The sequence below is a fragment of the Cibotium barometz genome, chromosome 7, assembly GCF_041138505.1.
Source record: "Cibotium barometz isolate CiBa-2024 chromosome 7, ASM4113850v1, whole genome shotgun sequence".
Taxonomy (NCBI): domain Eukaryota; kingdom Viridiplantae; phylum Streptophyta; class Polypodiopsida; order Cyatheales; family Cibotiaceae; genus Cibotium; species Cibotium barometz.
In genome coordinates this window covers 34937615-34951555 of record NC_141052.1, presented here as the reverse complement: position 1 = coordinate 34951555, position 13941 = coordinate 34937615, and the positions used below count along the sequence as shown (strand labels likewise).

At 43.4% G+C, this 13941-nt stretch overlaps 1 protein-coding gene across 1 annotated transcript; it reads left to right on the top strand.

Moving 5' to 3' along the window:
- Window positions 1–3486: 3486 nt before the first annotated feature.
- LOC147636917 (uncharacterized) lies at window positions 3487–13644 on the top strand. Its single transcript, XM_086800506.1, has 2 exons — window positions 3487–3857; window positions 12897–13644. Exons 1-2 carry the CDS (start codon window positions 3593–3595, stop codon window positions 13340–13342), a joined length of 711 nt encoding a protein of 236 aa, XP_086656632.1. The 5' UTR covers window positions 3487–3592; the 3' UTR covers window positions 13343–13644.
- Window positions 13645–13941: the final 297 nt, after the last annotated feature.

Below are 13941 nucleotides of genomic sequence, written 5' to 3'. Positions count from 1 at the left end.
ATGGGTTTAAGATAGAGAGAAGATAGAGAGGTTGCTTGTGATGTGAAGAGAGAGATGGCCCTTCACAAAGCCTGAGGAGTCCTCAACAACAATTACCCCACCCTTGTGTATATCTCTATCCACACACCCTATGCTTCCACACCTCTCTGTCTACCAATGCATAGAAATATTCTGTTACATAATGTCCACCCTTTAGCTATACGGGGGACACCCAAATGCTAGTGTGCCATGCTAGTGAATTGGTATTGTGGGTGATCTCGCATTAAATGCTAAGTTTTCCTAGTATTATTAGTATAGCTTGCGAACATGCTTGACGAGTGTATATTGTTGAGGTGCAACAAGTAGTGCCATGCTTGATGACTATGTGTGGTTGAAGTGAAACAAGTGGACTTGCATGATAACATCACATGGTGGAAGTGTAACAAGTGGTTTATGCAAATGATGTGCCATGCTAATTGAAGTGTAACAAGTGGTAATGCACGCTATGCTAGATAGAGGCTAGATGATGTGTATAATGATACTCTCATCGTAGTGTAACAAGTTGTGAGTGTATGTTATGTTTATGCCTATTAACGTTTCATATTGGGATTAATTGTTATGGATATAGCGATTAATTAGAACAACTAATGTGTTTACGTTTATGAGATAGGTGATGAGCAGTGCGTGTGTTGCACATGTAGGATCTTGTTTATATCATCTCGGATTATTATTATTTCATATTATTTTGCTGGCCATGTGCTTAATGATTATACATATTATTTTATACATTCTTGTGCATGGTGTTGCTATATTACTAGCATATATGTTAGAAGAGTTTTGGTTATTTTATACTTAGTGTGTGAACAAACTCTAGTGCTTGAGCTATTTTTAGTAAAAGTGAAAAAGCAAGCCCAAATTTGTTCGCACAACTATTATTAGCTCCTTGGGCTATATTTTTGAATACAGTTCTCAAAATACTCATGTTGTGAAAGGAGGAGCTGCATGCATGAGGGGGGAGATTGCACACAATAGTGTGTTGATGGTTACTCTATTTTCTTCTATTATGCTATTCTTTAATCTTATCAATTTGATTCAAGTCTATGGTTATTCCTTGATGTATATGTGAGTTTGATTAATTCTTCAAGAAGTACATGAGGTCCCGTGACATATTCTAGCATGGACAACACCGTATGCCTTTTTGCCTTCTTGCCAACATGCATTCAGATACACTATACAATAATGCCTCCATGACCTTTACTAATGACCCTTAGCAATGCATCCATGTATCCATAGCCTCAATACCTCCATGCCAATTAGTGTTAACTATGCTCATGAGAGAAGATGAAGGACTTTAGGTGCTAAAAATCCCATTATAACATTACCAACTTTTTTAAGGTGCATAATTTTACACTTTTAATATCAGAAATGAGCTCACAAGGCCCAAAAATGGTAGAAACAACTATAAACATGCCTATATTTGGATGATTTTTCTGGACATCTTTTTTTTTTTTATAAAGAGGGGTTTTGGGAGCACCTAGGATCAAGGTTTTGGGAGTACCTAGGATCACCCAGGTGCTCCCCAAACCCCTCTTAATAAAAAAGAGGTTCAAAAAAGTCATTTGAACATAGGCATGTTTACAACTGTTTCTACCATTTTTTGCCCTTTTGAGATTATTTTTTATGTCAAAAGTGTAAAATTATAAACCTAGAATAAGTTGATAGCATTATGATGTAATTTTGAGCACCTAAAGTCCATCTCCTTCTCTCATGAGCATAGGGATCCCCCTTTGTTTTCTTAACATTGGTTGACATAAAGGCATTGAGGCTATGGATGCATTACTAAGGGTCATGGCGGCATTGTGTCAATTGGATCATGCTAGCATGAAGGCCAAGAAGAATTGGGTGTTGTTAATACATTATTAAGGGTCATGGCAGCATTGTGGCAATTGGGTCATGCATGAAGGCAAAGAAGAATTGGGTGTTTAGCAATGCTAGAGTTCACTTATGCATTGGTAGCATGGAGGGATGAAGGCTAAGATGCAAGTGGGCATGGCATGTATAATAGGGGAGGCATTATTAGAGTGTATATAAAGAATCATGCAGGCATGGGAGAAGGGTTATGGAGACAAAAAGGAGTGAGTGAAGAATGAATACACACAAAGGACATAGGTGATATAATTGGGGATGGGCATGTTGAAAATAGGGTGTCATAGTGGGCACAAAGATCAAATGGGTTATGATAGTGGTTATGGTGTTTTGAGATTTTACGTAGGGGAAAATCTATGTCAGTGTATAGCAGTGTTGGATTTTGTGCATAACAAACTGTAACTTATCAACCCTAAATGTCGCTTTTTAAGTGTTATTTTAGTTTGTTTTATCTTGCGATATTTGGGTAATGTTACAACTATTGTATATACTAGTACGTTTATATGCATAGTGGATGGATTAGTTTAATATACATGCGTAATGGATGATAATCTCTTCATGTTACAACTCAAGTAACTTATTAACCCTAATATCCCTTTTCAAGTGTTCAAATCTCATTTTAGATGATGGATTAGTTTAATATGCATGCATAATGGATGATAATCTCTCTATGCATACATATAGAGGAGTAGTGTGTCTGTTGATTGCAAGAGAATAAGTTTTTAACTATGTTAAAAAAGGCTCACACTTTTTCTAGAAGGTCAAAAAGCTTGCACTTTTGCTAGAAGGTCAAGAGAAAGCTCGCAAAAAAATAATACTCATTTTGTCATTCCAATTAAAAGTCTATATAGATGGCAGCATGGGGTGGTCTTAGTTTGAACCAAAAGAAGGTGTAAGCATGTTGAGGAGCCCTTTCCAAGGATAGGGTAAGGCATGAAAGCTTGTTTGTATATGAAGAGCCCTACACTTCAGCATGTTGTAAAAATAGCCCTCTATATGGAACGTAAGAAGCACATGTTGTATAAATAGCCCTCTGTATGGAATGTAAGAAAACACATGTTGTATAAATAGCCCTCTGTATGGGATGTAAGAAAACACGTCTTTTGGGATTCATATGGGTTATCAGTTCTTCATTTGGCTTATAGTCGATTTTTTTGCTACTACCTGGTAGGCTTATTCCCCCTCTTAGCTCGGATGTCATCTCTAATGTCATCATTGTGACATCTTTAGCTATCATCGCCTGCTCATAGTTGGCAGCATTGCTCCTAAACGTCACTCGTTGTCCATCATGGTTTGACCTGGGCAATCCAACCCATAGCCAATGTCATGAGGATACAATTCCGAGGGGTCTTTTTGTGCGTTGCGTACGACTGGAAAGATTATGGAAAGGTGACCAACTATAGGGGGGTAGTTTTCCGTGCTGTGGGGTGGGGGAGTGAGTTTGAAACCTAGTTAAAGAGGCTAGCCTCTTTGCCAAAAAAGGAATAGACTAGCCTCTTTGCCAAAAAAAAAACCATCTAGGAAGGAATAAATTTCATGGCAGGATAGTTGTGCTTACAATGCCCGTGCTAATTATTTTTCTCTCGAGTCAAGCTACTAGTCTTGTACTCGTAAAGTCACTCCCTCGGGCTAGTCTTACACGTCTCCTTTGTTGCCAAGCTTCATAGCTCAATCTGCCTCAGTGAGAATGAACGCACACGCAGAAGGCGGCCACGTTCCCGTGAAGCATTCTCGTTGGTTGCAGCGATGGTTGCCGCCCATCGGCGTCATCATCCGAGCTTTTGATTCAAGAGAGCGCTTAGTACAGCAGATTGTGGAAGTGCGCAAGCTCCATTTTGGGCGCCCAAAAACGGGAAACCCTAAGAAGCAGAAACAAGTCCAGAAGGGCATCAAAAGATCGAAGTTCTCTGTCATCACAAGGCTTCCCACATGGTTGCGCCGCTCAACAACAAGTAAACTCCACCTCCTACCCTTGCATATAACACATTTCAATACATTTTCATGTTTTAGCTTGCCATTATGGTGCTGTCGGTGAAGTTCTATGCTAGCTTTGATATATGTGGGCATTGTGCGTTCCTTGTAAAGACTTAGTAAAGGTAAATATATGCTCTCCTTTGTCCCTGAGATAGATGAAAGCCTTGACAAGTCCGTGTGCTAAGCTGAGCTGAGGGCTGCAAACTGAGCCAAGACTGAGGTTCCAGACTGGAAACAACTGAGAACCCCCAATGTCCCTAGAGTGGCCAGATGTGTCCAGGTGAGTGCATGCTGTTAGATGCCAGTGGTCAAGGCATCGATGACTACAGTTCTGTTTCCAGATCTTCCATGCCTTGAGACTATCGCTGCTCTGCTGCTGAAGGTCTCCCGGAAATATGAGATGAGGAATGATAGCCGCAAACGCCCCTTATGTAGGTGACTGAGGAGCTGGCCGCCCCTGGTCCAACTGCATCCGACCTGCTGGGTTAGGTTTGGCATCCAGGGAGACAACGTTTTGGTGACATTTTGTACGACACGGAAACAATCAGTTGAATTTCTTTCATTGTACATAGAATCAGTTAAATTTCTTTTCATTGTACATATAATAATACAAGGAGTGGAGCAGGCTACTTTATTAGAGTCGTCTGTTGTACATTCTGAGTTCTTACATTCGGTATCAGAGTGTAACCTTACTTTACTTGGATTTGCATGCAAAATGGTTTCAAAGTGCAACTATGGTATACCATAACTGACGGATACGTTGAGACTCTAACATTGGGCACCATTGCCAGTTTAGCAATCGAGCTTAGGGCTAGCCAAATTTTCTTTTTTCTTAGCATCCCGTGTTTTTGTTGTTGCCTATTAGGGATAGAGTCCTTAGAATCAGAAGTGCACAAATTGGGTTTGAGGAGAGTGAGATTGTAGTTAGTTTGGCCTAGGAAGGTGCAAAATTTCCTTTTCTAGCAACCATGTGCATTGATTGCCTAGTGGGGTAGCCCTGCTTAGCAGTAGGAGTGCACTTGGTTGAATTACCTTTCTGTATTTTTCTTTACTGATCACTGGTTCCTAGTAGTTCATCATGGGGGTGAAAGCATGAACGGGTGTACATACTATTGTCCAAAATAGTACAAAAATTCAAGAGTACTAATATCCTACGTGAGAATATTGCTTTAAGAATTTTCTTTCACAAAACATTGCTTCCAATGTAGGCAATCGTAAAAAAGTACTCTAGTTTGACATGCAAAAAAATCAAAGTACTCACAAGTACAAAATTAGTACCAATTTTTCCTTGGTCAAAAGGAGTATTTTTTTAGACACCCTTTCATGCTTTCACCCATGGACACAAATCAACAGGTGGCTACGCTTGCTACCATGGAGTCTTGTATGGAGGCTCATATGGATGCGTAGTCAGCCACTTTTGTTGGAAATTGGTTGGGGGGCCAAGTCCTGGGAGATCACCCATTCCAATTATGTTCACACCAATGCATGCTTAACTGGAGGATTCCACAAATTAGTCTAGTCATCCGGGTCCCAAAAACCTTAAGGTGATGGAGGACCTTTGGTCTATCCATTTTGTGGAAATCTCCAGTGCTATGCTTGGCACCACTTTTCTCAACATTCCCCCTTGGTGCCAACTTGTCCACTTTTTCTTAGCTTAGAAATCTAACTTGTCCATGTTTTCTTGGCTCGGAGGTAGCTGAGAGATTACACTTTGACCCATGGCTCTGATACCATGTTGGAAATTGGGTTGGGGGCCAAGTCCTGGGAGGTCATCCATCCTAGTTATATTCACGTCAATGCGCACTTAATTGGAGGTTTCCACAAATTGGTCTAATCATCTAGACCCCAAAACCTTAAGGTGATGGAGGACCTCCGGTCTATCCATTTTGTGGAAAACTCCTAGTGCTACGCTTGGCACCGCCTTTTTCAACAGCTTTGGCAGCCATAAATGCGTATTTGGATGCCTACCTTGTGTCATGTGCGTCACACGTGATTGCCACGTGGACATGCATTCTACTTGCAGCCGCCTTCTAGTCAAAGTACGTGGCAGAGTATGGCCTGCTTGGGGGGGGGGGTGCGGGGTGCGTGTCACGCATGTGATTGCCACTTGTGACGTGAACATGCTTTCTACTTGCAACCCCCTTCTATTCAAAGTACGTGGCAGAGTATGGCCTGGTTGGGGCTGATTTTGTTTTTCTTTTTGGCGGCCGCCGGGGGGGGGGGGGGGGGAGAGAGAGAGAGAGAGAGAGAGAGAGAGAGAGAGAGAGAGAGAGCGGAAAGGGGAAAGGGAAGGTGGGGGAGGATCGCATAGAAGAAGCAAAGGGGGTAGCGAGGTAGAGAGAGAGAGAGAGAGAGAGAGAGAGAGAGAGAGCGGAAAGGGGAAAGGGAAGGTGGGGGAGGATCGCATAGAAGAAGCAAAGGGGGTAGCGAGGTAGCAAGGGAGGGGGCAACAGCAGGGGAGGTTCTTGCATTAATGTCTTTGTCTTGTGGAAGATCCTGTTGTTTGTGTGAGCACAAGTCATATTTTCTTATAGGGAGGACCAAGCATTGGCACTCAGGTGGGCAGGGAGATGTGGGTATAAGCATACTGGTGCCTAGAGGTACTGGTGGATATAGGGTTGATGCAGTAGTTCTGACAAGTCTTGTGTTTCCTTTTGATGTGTTCATTGATAGGAATATGTGGGGTTTTGTGAAACGAGGGTTGGTGCCCCCTATGTGGAGATTTGTAGGCGTTTGGGAATATCATTCCTGATGTCATAATCTTGAGCTGGAGAATGTTAGTCTCAAGGCATGGAATAGCTGGGAAACAAATATGCAGTTGCCAGTCATCATGGGTGGAGCACTAGCATCTAACAACAGAGTAAGGCTGGAACCTAAGGAGATCAACCTTTTGATGACATTTTGTACAGAGAAAAAATTTAGTTGTATTTTATTTTGTTGTACATAATTAAGAAGTAGAGTAGGCTATTTGTGAATGCTTGTGTATGGAAGTCTTCCACTTTACATTGTTTTCAGTTCGCTCTTGCATTGCACTAGTAGTCTTACACACACCCTTGCAACCCCCTTTTTTAGTCTTGAGATGAGCGCAGAATTGTTGGTCAAGTGGGCACTGATTTGCTGGGCAGATGGGTGCTGATTTGTAGGAGCAAATCTGGAGCAACTGGGATGCATGCACATTTCCCCACTGCCCAGGGAACCCCTGTGGCTTATAACCTGGGTTTATTTTATATCAAAATCATGCCCATGCATCTTAAGTATGCTCACATGTTCTGCTAGCATGGTGGAAGCATTTGACATCCTTATATGCTGAAGAGATGAATTAGGTGAGCTGGAGTGGCTCTTTATAAGCCTTCAGAAGCTCAGGATAATCCTCCTAGAGTGTCTGCTTTTCTATCCAAACAGCCTCATGAACTCCATGATGCTGAAATTTGACTGAGTACAAGCACTGCCATCTCGGACTATGTTTGAACTTGTTGAGAAGTATTTCTTGACACTTGAGCTCCAAAACCCATTTCTGTGTCCAAGAAACCGTCTCGAGTGCCTGGACCATGCTACGAACACTTGGTCCTCTGTACTGGATAATCCCCCATTCCCAAAGCTTGTACATTCTTGATCTTTTGGGCGTCCAAAGTCCTTCCACACACCTGAATTTTGGAGATGCCCAATATGGTGACAGGTCCAATGGTGGTTACTCAAAGGGAGAGCATAATGTAACATGTGGAAGCTTCGGGGTCGAATAGGTAACTTCAATGCTCAGAATTCAGCAATCTTTCATGACGAATATAACGCACAAAACTGAAGTAGATGTGCTAAAAATAGAGAGAGAGAGAGAGAGAGAAGAGCACATTGTATTGGGTCCCAAATACCCTCTGTAGGCCCCCCACCACGAATGGTGTATTTGCTTTATTAGAATGATGCAAATCAACAAAATAAAGACTGAAATCTTGACCTTCAATGTTCACCTTGACTGGAGCTTCCCCTTGATTGTCCTGGCCCTTGGAAGACAGCAATCCTTTGTGAAGAATGAGATGATGGAATCGTTTCTTGGCTGAAGTATTTATTCTCTCTTGTACTCAGTCGGCCAGCAAATAGAAGTCGGGTGGCAGAAAATCACTCCACGACCTGGATAAATAAGCATTTAATGCGTATTAAATCGTGTTTTCACACCTTTCACTAGGTTGGCTATCCAAGCACCCTGTTGGCCTGCTGGGCAGCCTGTGTGGGATGTCCCACACTTGGCCGACAATCCCTGTAGGACCTGGGGCCCAGTCGGCTGGCTGCCTACCGGCCATAAGGCTGGTCGACAGCCCCTTCCAGCCCAACTCATGGCTGGTGGGCACAACCGGGGCCTCCTGGCCCCTTGGGGGTGGTTCTACACCTCCCCCATGCTCACACTAATAGTCTTGGGGTAGCCCTATGGGCTGGCCCCATCTCTACATGCAAACCTACATGCCTACACAGATGTCTGGCATCTAGTTGCAAACCAGATACACAGAACATTTGACATCATTCCAGAGGGAGACTCATAGTGCAGACTAGCACTGTTTCATGTGCATGACATTGCACACCTAACCTTGGACGCATAGAGTGGAATCCTGGCTGACTCGTCCCGGACTAGGCTCACATGGGACTAGTTTCCACTCTAGGTCTTGCACCTTCTTGTTCATATATGTCCATGTGGCATCCAAGTGCGGGATGCACGTGACATCCCCTTCTGCTTAACTTGACGGAAGTTGCATAGCCTCCAAATAGTCCGTCAATAAAGCCGGATAGTCGTCGAAGAACTCTTTGTTAAGCATACTGCTTCATGGGTCCTCGGTCTTGAAACTTCGTGTGAGGAACTATCTTTGGCTTCAACCGAAGCCATGCTTGAAGTGGTGCAAAAGAATCTGTTCTGGAACCATCACTTCAGCTTCGTTAACTATATCTGGTTCCGCTTCGTCTTTCACTTCTAAAGGGATTGGACCTGCGTATGGTTTTAGCCAACTGAAATGGAACACGTCATGCATAGTCCAGCTCAGAGGTAGCTTCAACTTCATTGAAACCTCATTAATCTTTCTCTCGATGGGAAAAGGTCCGAAGCTCCTGAATGATAGCTATGGGCATCGCTTGTCCACTTGTTTCAATCTTTTTTTTTTTTTCCGGAAAAACGATCCTTCTATTAGTTAAAGAGAAAATGCCATAAGGCTACAAAGCTCACCTCGCAAGGAGGGATAAAAAACACAGTGAATACCTGAGCTCCACCCCCGTGTGGTTGGCCGCTCTCTGGGGGGGCTACCTAGTAGTACATGTGGGAGGTGAGAAAAGCCAAACTGGAGGCTTGTAGTGCCAAGTGACATCCTCGCCCCTCGCGGTGAGGAAAGGGCTAGGCTGCCAAGTGCGGAGGAAAGCCTTGCGGCGCCCTCTCATGCGATCCGAGTCGCCCTGGAGTTTCCCCCAGTGTTCTCTCAAGGTGTGAATGATGTCCACCCAGAGGGCCTGTATGACCTCCGCCGGTGGAGTCGCCTGGCGGTCAATGGCCTCCCTGCATCGGGCTCTCCATATGTGCCAAGCCGTCATGCTGCTGATCATCTCCCATCTGTGCCCGACCCCCTCCTGAGGGGCTGCCGAAGAGAAGTCTGGCGTCGGAACCAAAGATAAATCCAATCTCCTTCCAAGAACTTGATATCCCTTCGGTCTTTGTTGGCTTGTCGAGTGTAGGTCTCCTGTGCTTTAGCCAACTTGTCTTTCACTGACTCCAAAATCTCCTGGTAAGACTCTGTCATTCTGTTCGCTTCAGGTATTGAAGACGAGGTTCTAGTCAATAGCGACTAGAATGGTCTTCCAAACGCTACTTCATATGGAGTCCTGCCAATAGCTGAAGAAAAGGAATCATTCAAAACAGCTTGAACTAAAGCCAAATACGATTCCCACTTACCTTAGTGATCATGGACATAACACTTCAACACATCAAAGGCCAACTGGTTGTAGATTTTTGTCTGGCCATCTGTCTGTGGATGAAATGCCCTGGAAACATTGGCTTTGCAAGGAATAAGCATAACAGATTTGCTGAATCTATCAATAATAGTCAAGCACTGAGTATTACGCTTACCTGGACTGGGAGGTAGATTCGTGACAAAATCCATGGATATATCAAGGTCCTTCGGGAATTGGTAAAGGTTGTAACTGAGAATGCATAGCGGAAATAAGAGACACCTGCAGTAGAGAACAAAACGCAAGGCAGGAAACTTGTAGGAAACTTTGGGCTGATTTTACGAAACCCGTTTGAAACATGTTTGAAACTTTTAGGAAATCCGTTTCAAACAACCCCCTAACTACTATGCTTAGTTGGACATTATTATTAGGGTTGGTAGGGTTGGTAGCCAACTCACCAACATTAGATACTATAAATAGGAATCTAGGCCTTAGTCATATTCATTCATTGATGAGTTAGTCATCATTGAGTAATTGAGAACTCAAGAGTAGTGCTACCATTGAGTATCTCTATTCAGCATTGTATATACTACATATTGGTAATACATGGTTGATGAGGTCATCTCTCTCTATTGTGTATTGAGCATCAAGAAGTAGTTTGTTGTATGCATGGGTTTAAGTCTCTGATTTGGTGCTAATCGCCTCTTTCGCAAGCACCCATGTTACACACAGACACGACTCTCTTGGGAGGAGTTCTGAACCAAGTGAGTGGCTGGTCATCGTTTCAAGTGGGACTCCACCGAGCACATCGCAAAGGATTGTCTGAGGAAGAGGCTTCTTTATAATCAAAGGATGGGTGAAGGAGATGGTGTGCGCATCTTAGATTTTTTCATTTCTTTGGTTGAGCACATACCTAGAGGGTGGTTCATTGCATCGAGTGGTTGGTCATTATTTCAAGTGTGACTCCACCGAGCACGTTGTGAAGGATTGTCTAAGGACCTTGGAAGAGTAGTCCGAGGAAGAGGCTTCTTTAGAACTAGGGGATGAGTGAAGGAGATGCATGTGTGCGTGTCTTAGATTTTTTCATTTATTTGGCTGAGCACACACCCAAGGTGCTACATTGCATCATGCCACAGGCTCGAACAGAGGAAATTTCTGGCCAGGTCTCCGTGGGAGTCTTCACAGTTGCCATCTGCACTAGGCGGGGAATGTTTGGCCTCAACTGTTGCTTCAGATTCAAGGCTCGTAAAAGAGGACTCTTCTCACTTGCCATTTGCATTGGGTGGATTTCCTTCAGTGTCTGGTGTCATGGAGGCACCACAAGAGAGGACATGACTCTGGATTTGTCTTCACCTTGGGAGGATATGCTAGTGGGTATGTCTTCATAGTGCACAGATTTCTTGGAGATTGTGCTGACAATAGTCAGAGCTTTCGCTTTAGTGTATTAGCGGAGGTATTACTTGGAGTATGTAGGAGATGTTGGTCTAAACATATAGGTGCTGAGTAGTAAAGATGGATACGGATTTGGTGCAGCTCTTGTCGGGAGTTTTGTTCTTGATTCTGATTTCTTCCTTCAAGGTGCATCAAAGTTTGTGCAAGTAAGTATGTGATCCATACCAGTCGATGCACTAGTGGTTGGAGTGTGGATACTAGAGTTTTTCCAGGCTATTGTCTGGAGTTTTCTTCCCATGGATTATCCGAGGATACTTATTGGCTGGTAGTGTTTCTTCATGGATGGTTGGACAACCGGAAAGCGTAGAATTAGGTGAGACTTGTCATCCACAGGTTTCTTTGTAGGTCTTTGTGCTGATGCGGCATGGATGGAATGTGAGCCTTCACACTTGACGCGTGGTCTTGCTATGTTCCGGATCGTGGGTATACCATGCATGAGATTTGCTTGGATCTTTTCCTTCTAGGAGAGGATGCTTTATATGGGCACCGTGCAACTGAGGGCAGCTGCAGTGCAAGTGGGGGAGAATGTGACACACCTCACCTATAGTACAGGTAGGCAGCCACCAGTGCCGCTACATGGCACATGGCAAGCTAGTCAACAGTAATGAAATAGACAACAATGATGGGACCTATATATACACAGATTGGAAAATCGTCATTATCATTTGCATTTGGTCAACGCTAGTCTCTCTACAGTCTTGTAGTAGTGTTGGTGGGCTGCGAGTTGACGTCTTCACTCTCAGCCATCATTTGTACTTGAATTCCCATTGTAACATTTCATTCTTGTATATAATACAGAACAATAGTTTAGGACTCTTGTGTGCGCTGTGTGTGTGATTCCATTGCACTTCTCTTTCCATAAACCTAGCACATAGGCACAAGTGTTCTACAACTCGCCACTTGAATCTGTCATCGCCTAGTACCAATGATGGCTGAAATCAGGTGACCGATGGTACCAATTGCACATGCGTGGAAAGGAAGATCCCTGGATGATGGAAAGAAAATTGACAAACCCTTCCTGCTCAAGGTGCCTGCTATCGTGTTCTCCTGTCTTGGGACATACTCAATCACGCCCTTCGAACTGTTAGAACAACTGGCTCCACCTAATCTGCCTTTCAGACCACCACAACTGAGGGACTAATGATCTGTGTGTGCTGTGAATGGGCGTCTGTACAAGAAAGCTTCCATGTCTTAAGGGCATGGACAATGGCAAGCAACTTCTTGTTGGTTCCCTGTAGCTTGCTACTCTCAAAAGCTATAGGGTGCCCATCTTCCTGAAGAACTGCCCCAATGCTGCATGGAATGCACTGTGAAAGTGCCACCAAGATCAACTGAATCTGTGGGTGTGCATGTAAACCTGGTGCCTTTTCCTAATGGGCATCCACTTGTGTAAGCAGCCTCAATGTATGATAGTGCAAATAGGGAAGGATCCATGTTCATTCCTTCATCTTATGAGGTCCCTCTTTTTGGAGCCTTTCCTTATCTTTTGGGGCCTCTCTTTTGGAAGCACACGGCCGTTACAACTTGTCGTCTCGGTTGGAGGCTGGGTGGCCACATTGATTTCACAAAGGCTATAGCATTGCCATGTTTTTTGGAGGTAACAGCGGCCACGTTGATTTCACAAAGGCTATAACATTGCCATGTTTTTGCAGGTACCAAGAAGGTGAAGAAGACCAAGATTGACATCTTGGCAAGGGCAATGTACAGAATGCAGCTGCTGACTGACTCACAGATGGAGATGCTGTTGGAGAGCTGTGGGCTGGTTAAGGAAGAGGATAACAAGGAGACGGGCGATATGGTGGAGAGGGTGATGGCATGGCGCGATAAGAGGGGCGACTTCGATGATGTGGATGGCAATGAAGAGGATGCAGAGGTGCAGCAGGAGCCCTTTAGCCTGCCCGTCTACATGGAGGACATCAATGAGAACTTCCTGCATTACTGTGGCCTGCTTAAAACCGACCTGCAGCTGGAATGCCTGCTCAGAGACGTTCAATACAGCAGGCACGACACGAAGTTGGGTCTCATCTCAAAACTCATGGAGTTCAAGCACAAGCTCTCTTCTGCATCAAGAGGCTTGGAATTTGAAGATGAGGCTTAAGGCACTCTACATGTCTTACCAGCTAAAGCCATGAGAGAAGTCCAGTTAATTTCTAATACCATCCCAAAAACAATAAAGCTGATTTATAATTATTTTCTAAATGTGAGAAGTGTAATTAGTCTCATATCCCAAATTAAAAACCATGAAGCTCACTTTGCATACTATGTATATGTAATATACAGCTTGATGGTGGTGTTTTGTTGTACTTAAATTTATGCATGGCAAGTTCAGTGATGCTGCCTTAATAGCCATATGGCTGTAAATAGACAACAAATGCTAAGGGTTGATGATTTTTGCTGCAATGTATTCTTTGTAAAATCAAAGCCCCCCACTCCCTTAATGAGCAATATCAATGCAATACATCACAATAATTACAATAAACTACACCAATTTTTAATTAATTTATATATTAAATTATAATGTACTAGTATTACACCAATTACTACAAATAACCTCGTAATATTACCTTTTATTTTAACTAATCGTGACGATGGCAACTATAGATGGTTATACTTAGTTACTATTAAGTGGTGTTCTTATCATTAGATTTGGAAAAGATTGGCGACTAATCCATATAACAATAAATTTCATTGTTGTAC

Excerpts from the sequence above, each read along its gene's own strand:
- LOC147636917 (XM_086800506.1), top strand. The coding sequence starts at position 3,593 with ATGAACGCACACGCAGAAGGCGGCCACGTTCCCGTGAAGCATTCTCGT. Across the intron at positions 3,858-12,896 it reads GTTGCGCCGCTCAACAACAA|GTACCAAGAAGGTGAAGAAG; the intron begins GTAAACTCCACC and ends ATGTTTTTGCAG.